This window comes from Gymnoscopelus microlampas (genome assembly GCF_963454915.1).
Source record: "Gymnoscopelus microlampas genome assembly, chromosome: 23".
In the NCBI taxonomy this organism is placed as follows: domain Eukaryota; kingdom Metazoa; phylum Chordata; class Actinopteri; order Myctophiformes; family Myctophidae; genus Gymnoscopelus; species Gymnoscopelus microlampas.
The window spans coordinates 14870738-14883237 of record NC_139960.1 but is presented as its reverse complement, the minus strand read 5'-3'; the positions used below and the strand labels follow the sequence as shown (position 1 = coordinate 14883237).

Below are 12500 nucleotides of genomic sequence, written 5' to 3'. Positions count from 1 at the left end.
TGGAACTCCCTCAAGGACCCCTGGGGGTCCCCGGACCCCACTTTGAGAACCAATGACCTAGATGACTTCGGCAGAAAGAAAAAACTCATTTTGCCTAAGTGATGTTTATCTGCCTTTATAGACGGATTTCCGCGCGACGTCATCACAGAGCAGAATGCGCAATCTGCGCATGCTCGGGGGAAACGAATTGTTGCGCCGTTCACTCTGTTGTTATGTTCGGGAGTTAGATAGCCATAATTCTGCTATTATAGGCATACTAGGCATAATGCTGCTATTATATACAAACAGATCCAACTTCCGACAAATCATTTTTATTGAGTAAACAAGGTATTACAAACTGCATAATTTAATCTACTTTCATTAAACCCGGTGAAGATCATTTCTTTTATGAATGGACATTTGACCAGAGCTGCTGCGGGTAATGGCGCCCTCTATAGGCTTCCCCGGGTTCCCCCTCCTCTGCGCGGTCATATATCCTCTCATGTTTACTAACAGGAAACCTGTCTATTTATACCTGCCTAACTCTACTCTCCTAACACAGCTGATTCACTCTGCCTTATTGCCTATGTCCTCAACCTATCAGAATGCTTGTTTATATTCAAAATCACTTCAGCCTAAGTCAAAACTTTGACCAGAAATTGACCTTTAGCCAAAGTCATTTTGGAATGTAAAAAAGCATTCTGATAGGCTGAAGACATAGTCAATAAGGCATAATGATGCAGCAGTGTTAGGAGAGTAGAGCTAGACCAAAAAGTGAGTTAGGCAATTATGCTATGAGGCTAACAATATGTATTTCATAATGCATTGTATGGCCTTAATTTCCAATAAACACCTCAATCAATCAATCAATCAATCAATCAAAACTCTGATAAGAACGAAGACGCACGCACGCACGCACGCACACTTGAGCTCTGTATACATTTGAAAATAGACGATCTACAAGCCCACAATGCCAAAAATTCCAAAATATTTGAATACATTTGAAATGGGACATTCTGCATAATGAGCACTTCTAATACTTTAAGTACATTTTGATACCAATACATTAGTACTTTTACTCAAGTAAATTTGGAATTCCGGACGTTTACTTTTAACAGAGTATTTCTACATTGCAGTATTGATACTTTTACAAACAGTAAAGCAATTGAGTACTTTTTCCACCACTGTCTAAACCTGAGATGTGACAATAAAGGTGATACTGATTCTCTCTCACACACACACACACACACACACACACACACACACACACACACACACACACACACACACACACACACGTTTCAGCTGACGACTCACCCAGTACAGCACGTCTGTCCAGCCCTCCATGGTAATGCACTGAAACACCGTCAGCATGGCGAACGCAAAGTTGTCAAAGTTGGTGATGCCGTCGTTGGGACCCTCCCACCCCACGTCGCACAGCGTGCCGTTGCGGGCGCAGTGTCGCCCGTGGGCCCCCGAGGGGGCACAGGGGGCCGGCTTCTCCTCCGACAGGACTCCTGGGAAAAGGGGAGGGGAGGAGGAGGAGGAGGTGAAGACAGGAGAGGAGAGAAACGATAAGAAAACACAATGGGCCTCCTTTACAAAACTCTTCTTAACCCTTTAAGACCGAGAACGCATCTGTGTGTCATTTCCAGATTGCTTTGGCTATTCAAAAATAGCAGATCTACAAGCTCATAGCGAGTGCCGCGTCTGCTATTTTCGAAAAATCGTGAGAATGAGTGCAAATCTTTTTTAACTCAAATCTTTGCGAATGGGGGTCTCCCTAGAACATAATATTTTCAGATGGGGGTCCTTGACATGAAGAAGTTTGAGAACCACTGATTGCCTACAGTAACATAAGTTTTTCAGGGAAAAAAATGGATTTAGAATACATTTTGTACAATCGGAACCTCAGGCCTTAATGGGTTAAACTCATCTGACCACTTCGGCTGCTGTGTTAAAGGAGAATTCCGGACTACTTTTTTCTTACCTTTTATATGATATTATTATATCCTGGGACGAGTGGGACAGTAGAAAACTCCATCCCGAGTCCACCGCAGCTAAAAACCCGAGAGGGCGGTCCGTGCTCTAGATCGCGTATTTTAATGGCTTTTTAATTTGTGTGTGAGATCTGACGTTCGTACCGACAGAAAACTCTCCACAGCGTTTGTGTTAAATGAGCCCCCACCGGAAGTTTCGCAAGACGAGATTTCACCCGTGACATCATCCACTAAACACTACGGTGGCCCATTCGGGACAAAAACACTGTGGCGAGGTTTCTGTCATTATGAACGTCAGATCTCACAAAAAAAAAAGAAGCTATTAAAATACGCGAGCATGGACCGTCCGCTCGTGTTTTTAGCTGCGGTGGACTCGGGATGGAGTTATGATTTTTTTCTACAGTACCACTCGTGCTAGTAATAACATCATATTAAAGGTAAGACAAAGTTAGTCCGGAATTCTCCTTTAAGTGGTTAAACGTTTCGGTCACAAGGACCATCATCAGTGCCATACCATGTGTGTTTGTGCACATGTATGCACATACCTTTGACTCCATTCCTTGAGTTGTAACATGTTTTGTGCATCTTGCCCATGAACAGTTCCAGTCCGATGATGGCGTAGATTATAATGACAAACAGAACCAACAGGGCAATGTGGAGAAGAGGGACCATGGCTTTAATGATGGAGTTTAACACCACCTGTAGACCTACACACATCACACACACACACGCACACGCACGCACACGCACACACACACACACACACACACACACACACACACACACACACACACACACACACACACACACACACACAGAGGATAGGGTTACTTATCGTTGCTGTGAGAAAAAGAAAAAAGTTTGTAACCATGTATTTCTATATTCATCGTTTTAAATGAATATCCTACTTTATACTTCATGATATCATGACAATATTGCGCAAACAACCGATCTACCATAAGAAAGGAAAACCGGTGCGCTTCCTCTGGATGCCTTCTTAGTTCAGGCAGTGGGTGCTAAACTCCAGTTATCCAGGAGGACAACAAGAGAAGCTTCTATAAGAAATCCAGTTTCATGCCGCCTACACACATCAGCCCCGTCGTCACTACCTTTGGTAAACTGATTGACAGAGACTTGGATCTTTTGATCAAAAATGACAAAGGCCCTAACTACCATAATCTGTCTACAGAAGAACAACACGCACTGAAGGAGCTCCAGGACCACAAGGACATCATCATAAAACCTGCTTACAAAGGGGGATCGATTTGCATTTTAGACAAGGTATACTACAACTCAGAAATGACCAATCACCTAGAACAATCCGGCTCATACAATGTATTGCAGCATAATCCTATAACTGCCATTAAATCGGAGATTGACAGTCTTCTGAAACATGGCTTAGATAATAATTGGATCTCAAAAGGTGAATTTGAATATCTCACAGTTGCCTATCCAGTCACACCAGTAATCTATGGGCCCCCTAAAGTGCATAAAAATCCCACCAAACCCCCACTCAGTCCCATCATCAGCAGCATTGGGTCAGTCACTGACACTATGTCCAAATTTGTGGATTTTTTTCTCAAGGACATTGTCACAATTCTGCCCTCTTACTTAAGGGACACTACAGACCTAGCCTGGTAAACCCTCCCTCCAGAAATCTCATTTCCATTTGATTTCTGGAGTGAGTCTGGCCTGATCGCCCATCCTGCAATATTGGCTGTGGGCTGGAGTTGGGCGGGAGTAATACCGTTGACTGACAACCCCTTCAGCCAATGATCGTTTTTCCCCTTCAGCCAATCAGCAGTTCATTTTAACCACCTCCAGACTATGTGACGCAACGGGACTTTCGAGACGGCCATGCCCAAAATAGGTTGCCTTATTGGGATACATGCGCTTCACTCCCCTCCCCTGCCGGTTCTCTAAATTTATATTTTTAAATAGGCTCTGTCGCTGTCAATCACAGAACGATGAGCGACGACGCTGATAGGCTCGTCCATTTGGTGAACGGGCTAGAAACCCCCAAAATGGGCGTTCAGGCCAGACTCACTCCAGAAATCAAATGGAAATGAGATTTCTGGAGGGAGGGTTTACCAGGCTACTACAGACCTGCTAAACCGTTTAAATAATTGTACTGTCAACCCTAACACTCTTCTTGTCACCCTAGATGTAACCAGCCTGTACACTTGCATTCCTCATGACATTGGCCTGTCAGCAACCGCAAAAGCGCTACAAACTCGTGCTGACACAGAGATTCCTCCAAACCTCTTTCTCTGTGAGTTGCTTAACTTGGTTTTATCAAAAAACTATTTCATGCATGAAAACAAATTCTACATTCAAACACTTGGCACAGCCATGGGCACTTCTGTGGCCCCAAGCTATGCTAATATTGTTGTTGGTGACTGGGAAAATGAATTTGTGCATAATGAGAGAAACCCGTTTTTTTCCAATATCAAACTTTGGAAACGACACAACATCCCAACAGGACAGTTCTTACGTATAAGACGGAACTGTTCCTCATTAGAAACTTTTAATGACCAAGTCCCTGTAATGAGGAATCGTTTTTTACATAGAGGATACCCACAAAATATCCTGGAACAATCTGTGAATCAAGCTCAACAGACTCCTATAGGAAGGATTTGTTAACAAAGCGTAAATAAGATGTGAAACCTCCAAGATTGTGTCAGATTTCAACTACTGTTCTAAACAGATAAAACAAATAATATTAAAACATTGGCCGATTTTGAAGATGGAACCTATGCTCAATAACATAACAACTAATTCTCCTCTCTTTCACACAGAAGGGCCCCAACTCTCAGAGACAAATTGGTTCACTCATGAGAAACCACATCTGAGCCACTGTCTTGCAACTTTATTTTGGAGTGCCGCTTTTTTCCACTTAGGTGGTTTTCTTTTGAGCCGATCTACCATCTTGGGCTTGTACAGTAGATCACTGTTTTCACTATATCATGCCCAAAATAGTTAAAAAGTGGACTGTGGGTATTATAAATATTGAACCCATGAAAAGTATTAACAAGAGCTTGTGACAAAATAATAGCTATAGATCCATTGTAACACAGGTAACATCACATTTCCTGAAAAGTAATGTTATGTTACATACTTTATTATCCCCTGGAACTTTGTCTTCTGCATTTGATCCATACTGACTATGTTAGGAGCAGTGGTGTAAAGTAACTAAGTACATTTACTCAAGTACTGCACTTCAATTTTCAGTACTTTTACTTCTACTCCACTACATCTCAGAGGCAAATATTGTACTTTTACTTAACTACAATTATTTGAAAACGTTAGTTACTAGCTACTCTGTAGATTTTGATTATTATTAAAAAACATACATTTCCCACTTCAGCCCTATACTGTATATATTTTGTCCATTTGAAAATAGTCGATCTACAAGCTCACAATGTGTCGCAATGCGACGCATTGTGAGCTTGTAGATCGGCTATTTTCAAAAGATTTTTATACATTTGTAGTAACACTGCGATTGGTTAAAAGATGGTTAGAATATTATGTTGGAGTAATGTGATTTGATGTCACATCCGTGTGTCCGAGTTAACTACTGTATGTAACAATGTTCTGCCGTCTAGGCCATGTCACATGGCTCTTTTCCTATTGCCTGACTGCATGTGTTTATGTACAAGGCATTCTTGTGTGTGTGTGTGTGTGTGTGTGTGTGTGTGTGTGGTGTGTGGTGTGTGGTGTGTGTGTGTGTGTGTGTGTGTGTGTGTGTGTGTGTGTGTGTGTGTGTGTGTCTGTGTGTGTGTGTGTGTGTATGTGTGCGTGCGGCGTGCACGCGTGCGTGTCGTCAGCCAATCTGTGGTTCATCTGTGCTCACACCTGCTCCACACAGAGCTCTCTCTTTCTTTCACACCTTTTGTACTCTTTCAAAGAGTGTTCTACCCATGCACGCGCGAGCACACACGCACGCACACACACACACACAGACAGACACACAAGTGTGCGCACACATACGCATGCAAAAAAAACACACACTCACACACATGCATGCACACACACACGCACAATTTACAATCCCGGCATTTAGCAGGCGCTCTTATCAAAGGGACTTATATAGTGCAAGATCAGAGTAAATGGCCTGAACCCTAGTCAAGGGTAAATGGTCTGATTAAAAGAGCGCCTTAAGTATAACTACTGTAGTTATTACTACATCTATCAAAAGACACACGCGCACACACACACACACACACACACACACACACACACACACACACACACACACACACACACACACACACGTGCAAACACACACGTGCACACACACAAACACACAGTTTGTACTTACTGGGGACTCCAGACACCAGTCTCAGCGGCCTGAGGACTCTGAAAGCTCTCAGAGCTTTAACATCAAAGCCCGCTGCCTTGCCTCCGATGGGCGTGGCACCGTCGCCTTTAGTGGCCTGTTCCAGTATGGCACTGAACAACCTGTCAATCAACATCAATCATCATCATCATCATCATCATCATCACTCCTCTGAACAGAGATGAATGCAGTTTAGGTTATCTCTCACCAGTGTTGTAAAGTAACTAAGTACATTTACTCAAGTACTGTAACATTTGGAGGTATTTTTACTTTATTGGGGTATTTCTATTTTTCTGTACTTTTACTTCTACTGCACTACATCTCAGAGGCAAATATTGTACTTTTACTCCACTACAATTATTTGAGAACTTTAGTTACTAGTTACTTTGCAGATATCAATTATTATATTATAAAACATACATTAACCCCTTTCAGCCCTATTTTATACAAGCTCACTGAGCTCTGCAGATCTGCTATTTTCAAACATTTTAGTACTTTTACTTTTGGTACTTTAAGTATATTTTGATGCCAATACTTTTGTACTTTTACTCAAGTACATTTTGAATTCCGGACATTTACTTGTAACAGAGTATTTCTACATTGCAGTATTGATACTTTTACTTAAGTAAAACATTTGAGTACTTTTTCCACCACTCTCTCTCTCTCTTTGAGCGTGTATGTGTACGTGTGCGTGTGCGTGTGCGTGTGCGTGTGCGTGTGTGTGTGTGTGCGTGTGCGTCAGACTGTCTAAATGGAAATGGCTGCTAGCCCAGAGTTTCTCACAACCAATACCTTGGTTGACTCGACTCGATTGTGTCACAGAGTGATTGTCTAACTGAAGCAGAATTTAGAAGTGGATTCAAGTGCAGCAAACTGCCATGGATTTCTTCTCGTCTATATGGGCAGCCCTGGATTTAGGGCAGCGGCTCCATCTACCAGAGGGAGAGGGTTGTGGGCTGTATTGACATTCTAGCCAGGGTGAAGACATTTTATGCTGTTAGTGTGGCACACAGGTTGTTATATCAGGTTGGAACAAGCTGTCTGGGCACAGCTAGGTTGTTGCTGAGGACAGCTGTTCACTGTGGTTTATGACAAGCAGTTATTACTCCAACTGCAGGACATAGGCTGCCTGGATTGCCACATTTTGACCAGTCAGTTTTTCAAAAGCCAGCGTTACGAGTAGAGCCCGACCAATGGCATTGCGCTGAAGAAGCCAGCCATCTAGAACAGGGTGGGTCTGTGTACCCAAATCGCTGTTCCCACAAAAGTAGACTTGATTACAGCAAACCACACAGCTGGGCTGATGCTGCTACACCAATCAGTTCCCTCAAAGGTAGAACACTCACAGCTCACCTCATACTGCTAAGCTCACGATAGCACATTAGCACAACACTGCTGCCTCATTCATAAACTGCACTAGTATCTTGCTCATGCACGTGCACACATAGACATCAAAGGGGGCTTGAGCCCCTGCCCTTTTGTCTGTCGGTAAAAAGTGCCCTTGTCTCCTCTGACTGTAAACTGTAGAAACCCCTGCGCCCGTTGGCCTCGCACCTGCAGTAAAGCTTACTTAATTGAGCCCCGTGCCATGCAGTGCTCGCGCAGAATTATAGTTGATTTACAAGCTCACAACGCGTCGCAACGCCAGGCATTGTGAGCTTGTAGATCGGCTATTTTTTGGGGTGCGCGATACCGCCCGGCAAACGAAGTCTATTATACACATTCGAAACCTAACTGAGGGCACAACTGAACGCAGTGAATGCACGCAGAACACGGACCAATTGTTTGAGACAGATTAGGTATGTATGGACAAAAAATATATATATATAGCTGTTAATTTGAAATTACTTGTCAAGCAGGAGCCTATATATATCTCTCTTTCCCTCTCTCTCTTTCCTCTCTCTCTCTCTCTCTCTCTCTCTCTCTCTCTCTCTCTCTCTCTCTCTCTCTCTCTCTCTCTCTCTCTCTCTCTCGCTCTCTGTGTCAGCAGCAGTGGTGGGAAAAGTACTCAATTTCTTTACTTAAGTAAAAGTACTCATTATACAGAAGAATAAGTGGCGTCGTTAGGCGGGGGCTTCGGTGGCTATAGCCACCAATGTTTTTTCAAAGCCACCAATAAAAAAAAATATTTAAAAAAGTTTCTTTTATTTCTTTTTATTATATATCTATAACCCTAACCTAACCCTACCCCTAACCCTAAAACCGAAATAAAGTAACAAAAAACGGGTAAAAAAGTACCCGAATCCGACGAATATCCGCAAAATTTCGCGCGCGCTTCGCGCGCGCAGGGGGACACATGCACGCGCGCTGCGCGCGCGTGCATTTGTCCGTGCATGTGCCCTTTTGAAATTCCAGCCCCTGCCTCTCCAAATCTCTCTGCACGTCTCTGATCTTGCTATACCGAGCTAATGATTGTACAGGGAAGCCACAGCGTGTCTTGTTTAACTAAGATGCTAAGATATCATCATAATGTCATTGTAGGCCACTAGCCTTTATATTTGGTAGCAAAGGACAGTTTCTAGCAGGAAGGGCTGTCCAAAAAGAACGCTAAACCGTTTTTGGCATATTTGGATTCAACGCTGCTACAGTATACCGTTACAAGTATACCTCAATCCTTGATTTAGTGATGGATTGCTGTAAGAAATCGCTTGTTATGTGTATGGCAGAGAAAATCTGTGATAATGCCATGAACACACTGTGTGTCGACACTTTGCTGTTTTTGTAACAATGCTCTTTGCTGAATATTCATGTTCCTGTTTTGCATTTCAAAATATCAACAGTGGAGAAAACAATAAACCCTACGCCCGCTGCTTTTACTGTATAAACCAATCCTGATACTATCCCACATTAAGGACTGCCCTAAAGTCTTTGCATTTCTGGATTGTTTCCAGCTAGTTTTATAATCACATTCATTGAATTTTAACCCATTACAACCAGAAAAGCATCTGTCTGTGTCATTTTAGATTTGAGCTAAAAAGCATTATTTTATACGTTGGATATTAAAAAATAGCAGATATACAACCTCATAGCAGATCTGCAATTTTTTTTAATTGTGACAATTTGTGAAAATCTTTGAATATATAGATACATTTAAAGCCAACATTTTTAATTCAAATCTTTGCTTCTGGGGGGTCCCTGTAACAAAATATTTTTGAAATGGGGGTCGGCGGCCAAATACATATCATTTTGGGGGTCCTTGACATGAAAAAGTTTGAGCACCACTGATACAGCAACACACGTTTTTCAGAAACCTGATTTAGAAGACATTTGTAGAATTTGCCTCAGGTCTTAATGGGTTAAAGATGTCACTACATGTATCAGTAGGCGGCTGATCAACTGACTATGCGAGACTATGGACAGCTAGCATCCTGCAGAGCCACAGCATGAAAACGAACAGATTCTCTCTCTCTCTCCTCACCCTACGACCACGATGATGAAGTCAAGCAGGTTCCAGCCGTTCCTCAGGTAGGCATTGGGGTGGAACAGCAGGCCGTATGCAATGACCTTCAGGAACGCTTCCACGGTGAAGATGATGAGGAACAGATACTCCACCCGCTCCTAAAGACAGACACACAGACACAGACACAGAGTTAGTCAGGATATTATGTGGTCCTGTCTATGCACAAGGTAGAGAGAGGAACATATACTCCACCTGCTCCTAAAGACGCACGCACGCACGCACGCACGCACGCACGCACGCACGCACGCACGCACGCACGCACGCACGCACGCACACACACACCCCCACACACACACACACACACACACACACACACACACACACACACACACACACAGATATGTGTGGTCTATATCTCCACCTGCTCCTAGAGACAGACACACAGACACAGAGATAAGTGCCATTCACACTGAACACTATGACTATAAAGATAACTATAACTACATCGTTCACCATTGTATTTTTTTCTGTCTAGGTGCATGGTAGAAAGAGGAAAAACAAGAAAGGGTCTGTTGGATCGTTAATGCCACGTGGCCAGTCAGACATTGGTCTATGATGTCACTCATTTGGAGAAAGTTTCAGCCCAATCTGACCCACATTGACTTAAACATTATGGGAAACATATTTGCCTAGGCTGTGAAAAGAGGTTTAAAGGAGGGGAAAAGAAAGAGATGGAGGGTGAGAGAGAGAGAGAGAGAAAGAGAGAGATAGACAACACTGTGGCAGAATATTTGAGCACGGTGACTGATTACAAAGTGAGAAAAAACGTAACATTGTACAGACAGAGAGGACAGGCTGTGCTCTCATTGTGGTCAAGGAGTGGTGGAGACAGAGCTCCACTTCTTGACTGCAAATGTGTGACAAATATAAACACATAAGAGAAGCATACTACCCAAAACAACAAAAACAAAGATACAGTTTGACTCTATCCAGAGAATCACCTACTTATTAGGTGAGAAAGCCGAATGTTCAAGGTTGGCAGCGAAATATGTAGCTGCCTGCCACAAAATGAGTGAACACTATAAGTCTACTACAGTTAATAGACTAATAGAGAGAGAGAGAGAGAGAGAGAGAGAGAGAGAGAGAGAGAGAGAGAGAGAGAGAGAGAGAGAGAGAGAGAGAGAGAGAGAGAGAGAGATTTTGATATACTCTCAATATGCCAATTGAGATGCACACTCAAAATCAGAACAATACAGACTATATTCTTGGCTTCAAAATCAGAACAATATAGACTATATTCTTGGCTTCAAAATCAGAACAATATAGACTATATTCTTGGCTTCAAAATCAGAACAATACAGATTATTCTTGGCTCTCACCAGAAAATCAACTCACTCACTGTTTCACTAACTCTTAGGACATATGGGAAGTGAAAGAAGTTGCCCTGGCCTGCACAGCTCTTTATAATTAGCTGGTTGGTTGCAAGAACGTTAAACTGAGAAAATAGAGCAGATGGCACTGAATTTAATTTTGTCAGACATTTTGGCACAAGCTGTTCAGGACTGGTTAACGGCTAAATGGAGATACCTGTCGCCTATTGTAAAAATTCAATCCGAATGAAGTTGTTTTTATACACTGTGTGGGCGAGCCTCTGTTATATTTTTTCAAAGATCCCAATAAGCCCAACTTCACATTGCGTTACTGTTAGGACATATGAAAGACAAACACATTCTCACAGAAAGAAGTCAGTTATTGCCACTCTGTCATTTTCACTCCCTAATGCGTCACAATAGAACTACAACAACTAAAAGGCACGCATTGGAGCTTCAAATACTGCTGGAATGGAGGGATTGGACAGCTGCCTCTGTGTTTTACCTGGTAGCAACACTTGACTAGTTACCTCAACCTGCTGTGATTGAATCCCACCGCAGTTATGACTTCTCTTTTCTCTCTCTTCGCATAGTTTTTGTGAGGTTAGGGTTAGGATTAGGGTTAGGTTTAGTCGCCATGGCGCCCTGTCATGTCAAAACTTGACGTGTAAAAACTTGACGTGTAAAAACTTGACGTGTAAAAACTTGACGTGTAAAAACTTGACGTGTAAAAACTTGACGTTTCAGGGCTACTGACAGAGCGGCAAAATCTGACACCTTGGGAGTGAGAACGGGTTGGCTAGACATAGGCATAGAAAACATATTTGAGGGTCTGGTCAAATAGGAAGAGGTTCTTATCGCCCCATCAGTGGACAACATTTTGCCCTGGCTGGTTGAGTCCACAGCCATGGCCCAATCTGACTCCAGACCAGCTCATTTCATGCCCCACACTGAGGCTAACACACAAGTTGGCAGCCTGAATAAAACAGACCCAAATAAAGCTGCAGGGTTGGCAACGGCATTGCATACTGGCGACTGCTATCTATTATTATTTTTGAGCGGTGCAACCGCTCCTATAAGAGGGTTTAGGACCCATCCGTGGCGAAAGTTTTTCTTTCCGTCGTGAAAATGTGTCTTTCGCTGTGACGCCATGCTGTGGAAAACACGCCCATAGGCTGAGCTGTGCAGGACGTGCTGTGATTGGCTAGTGAGACACATGATGAAATTAACTTCAAACTTCGCAGACGCGCTGTGATTGGCTAGCGAGACACATGATGAAATTAATAACAATGTAAAAAATGTAAGCACGTCACTTCGCAGGACGTGCTGTGATTGGCTACCGAGATGCATGATGAAATTAATAACTCATAAATATCACCGCTCACTTCACACAGGGTGTGATTTTTAAAAGT

General features: G+C 42.8%; 1 protein-coding gene across 1 annotated transcript in view; it reads right to left on the bottom strand.

Annotated features, from left to right (window-relative positions):
• LOC311040190 (voltage-dependent L-type calcium channel subunit alpha-1C-like) overlaps nucleotides 1–12500 on the bottom strand; it is a 260546-nt gene that overhangs the window by 86643 nt on the left and 161403 nt on the right. Inside the window, exons 4-7 of the mRNA XM_084050307.1 lie at nucleotides 9737–9876; nucleotides 6301–6440; nucleotides 2525–2686; nucleotides 1297–1496 (exon numbers count right to left, since the gene is read on the bottom strand). Coding sequence (XP_083906433.1) covers nucleotides 1297–1496; nucleotides 2525–2686; nucleotides 6301–6440; nucleotides 9737–9876 — 642 coding nt within the window. The remainder of the gene's footprint in view (nucleotides 1–1296; nucleotides 1497–2524; nucleotides 2687–6300; nucleotides 6441–9736; nucleotides 9877–12500) is intronic.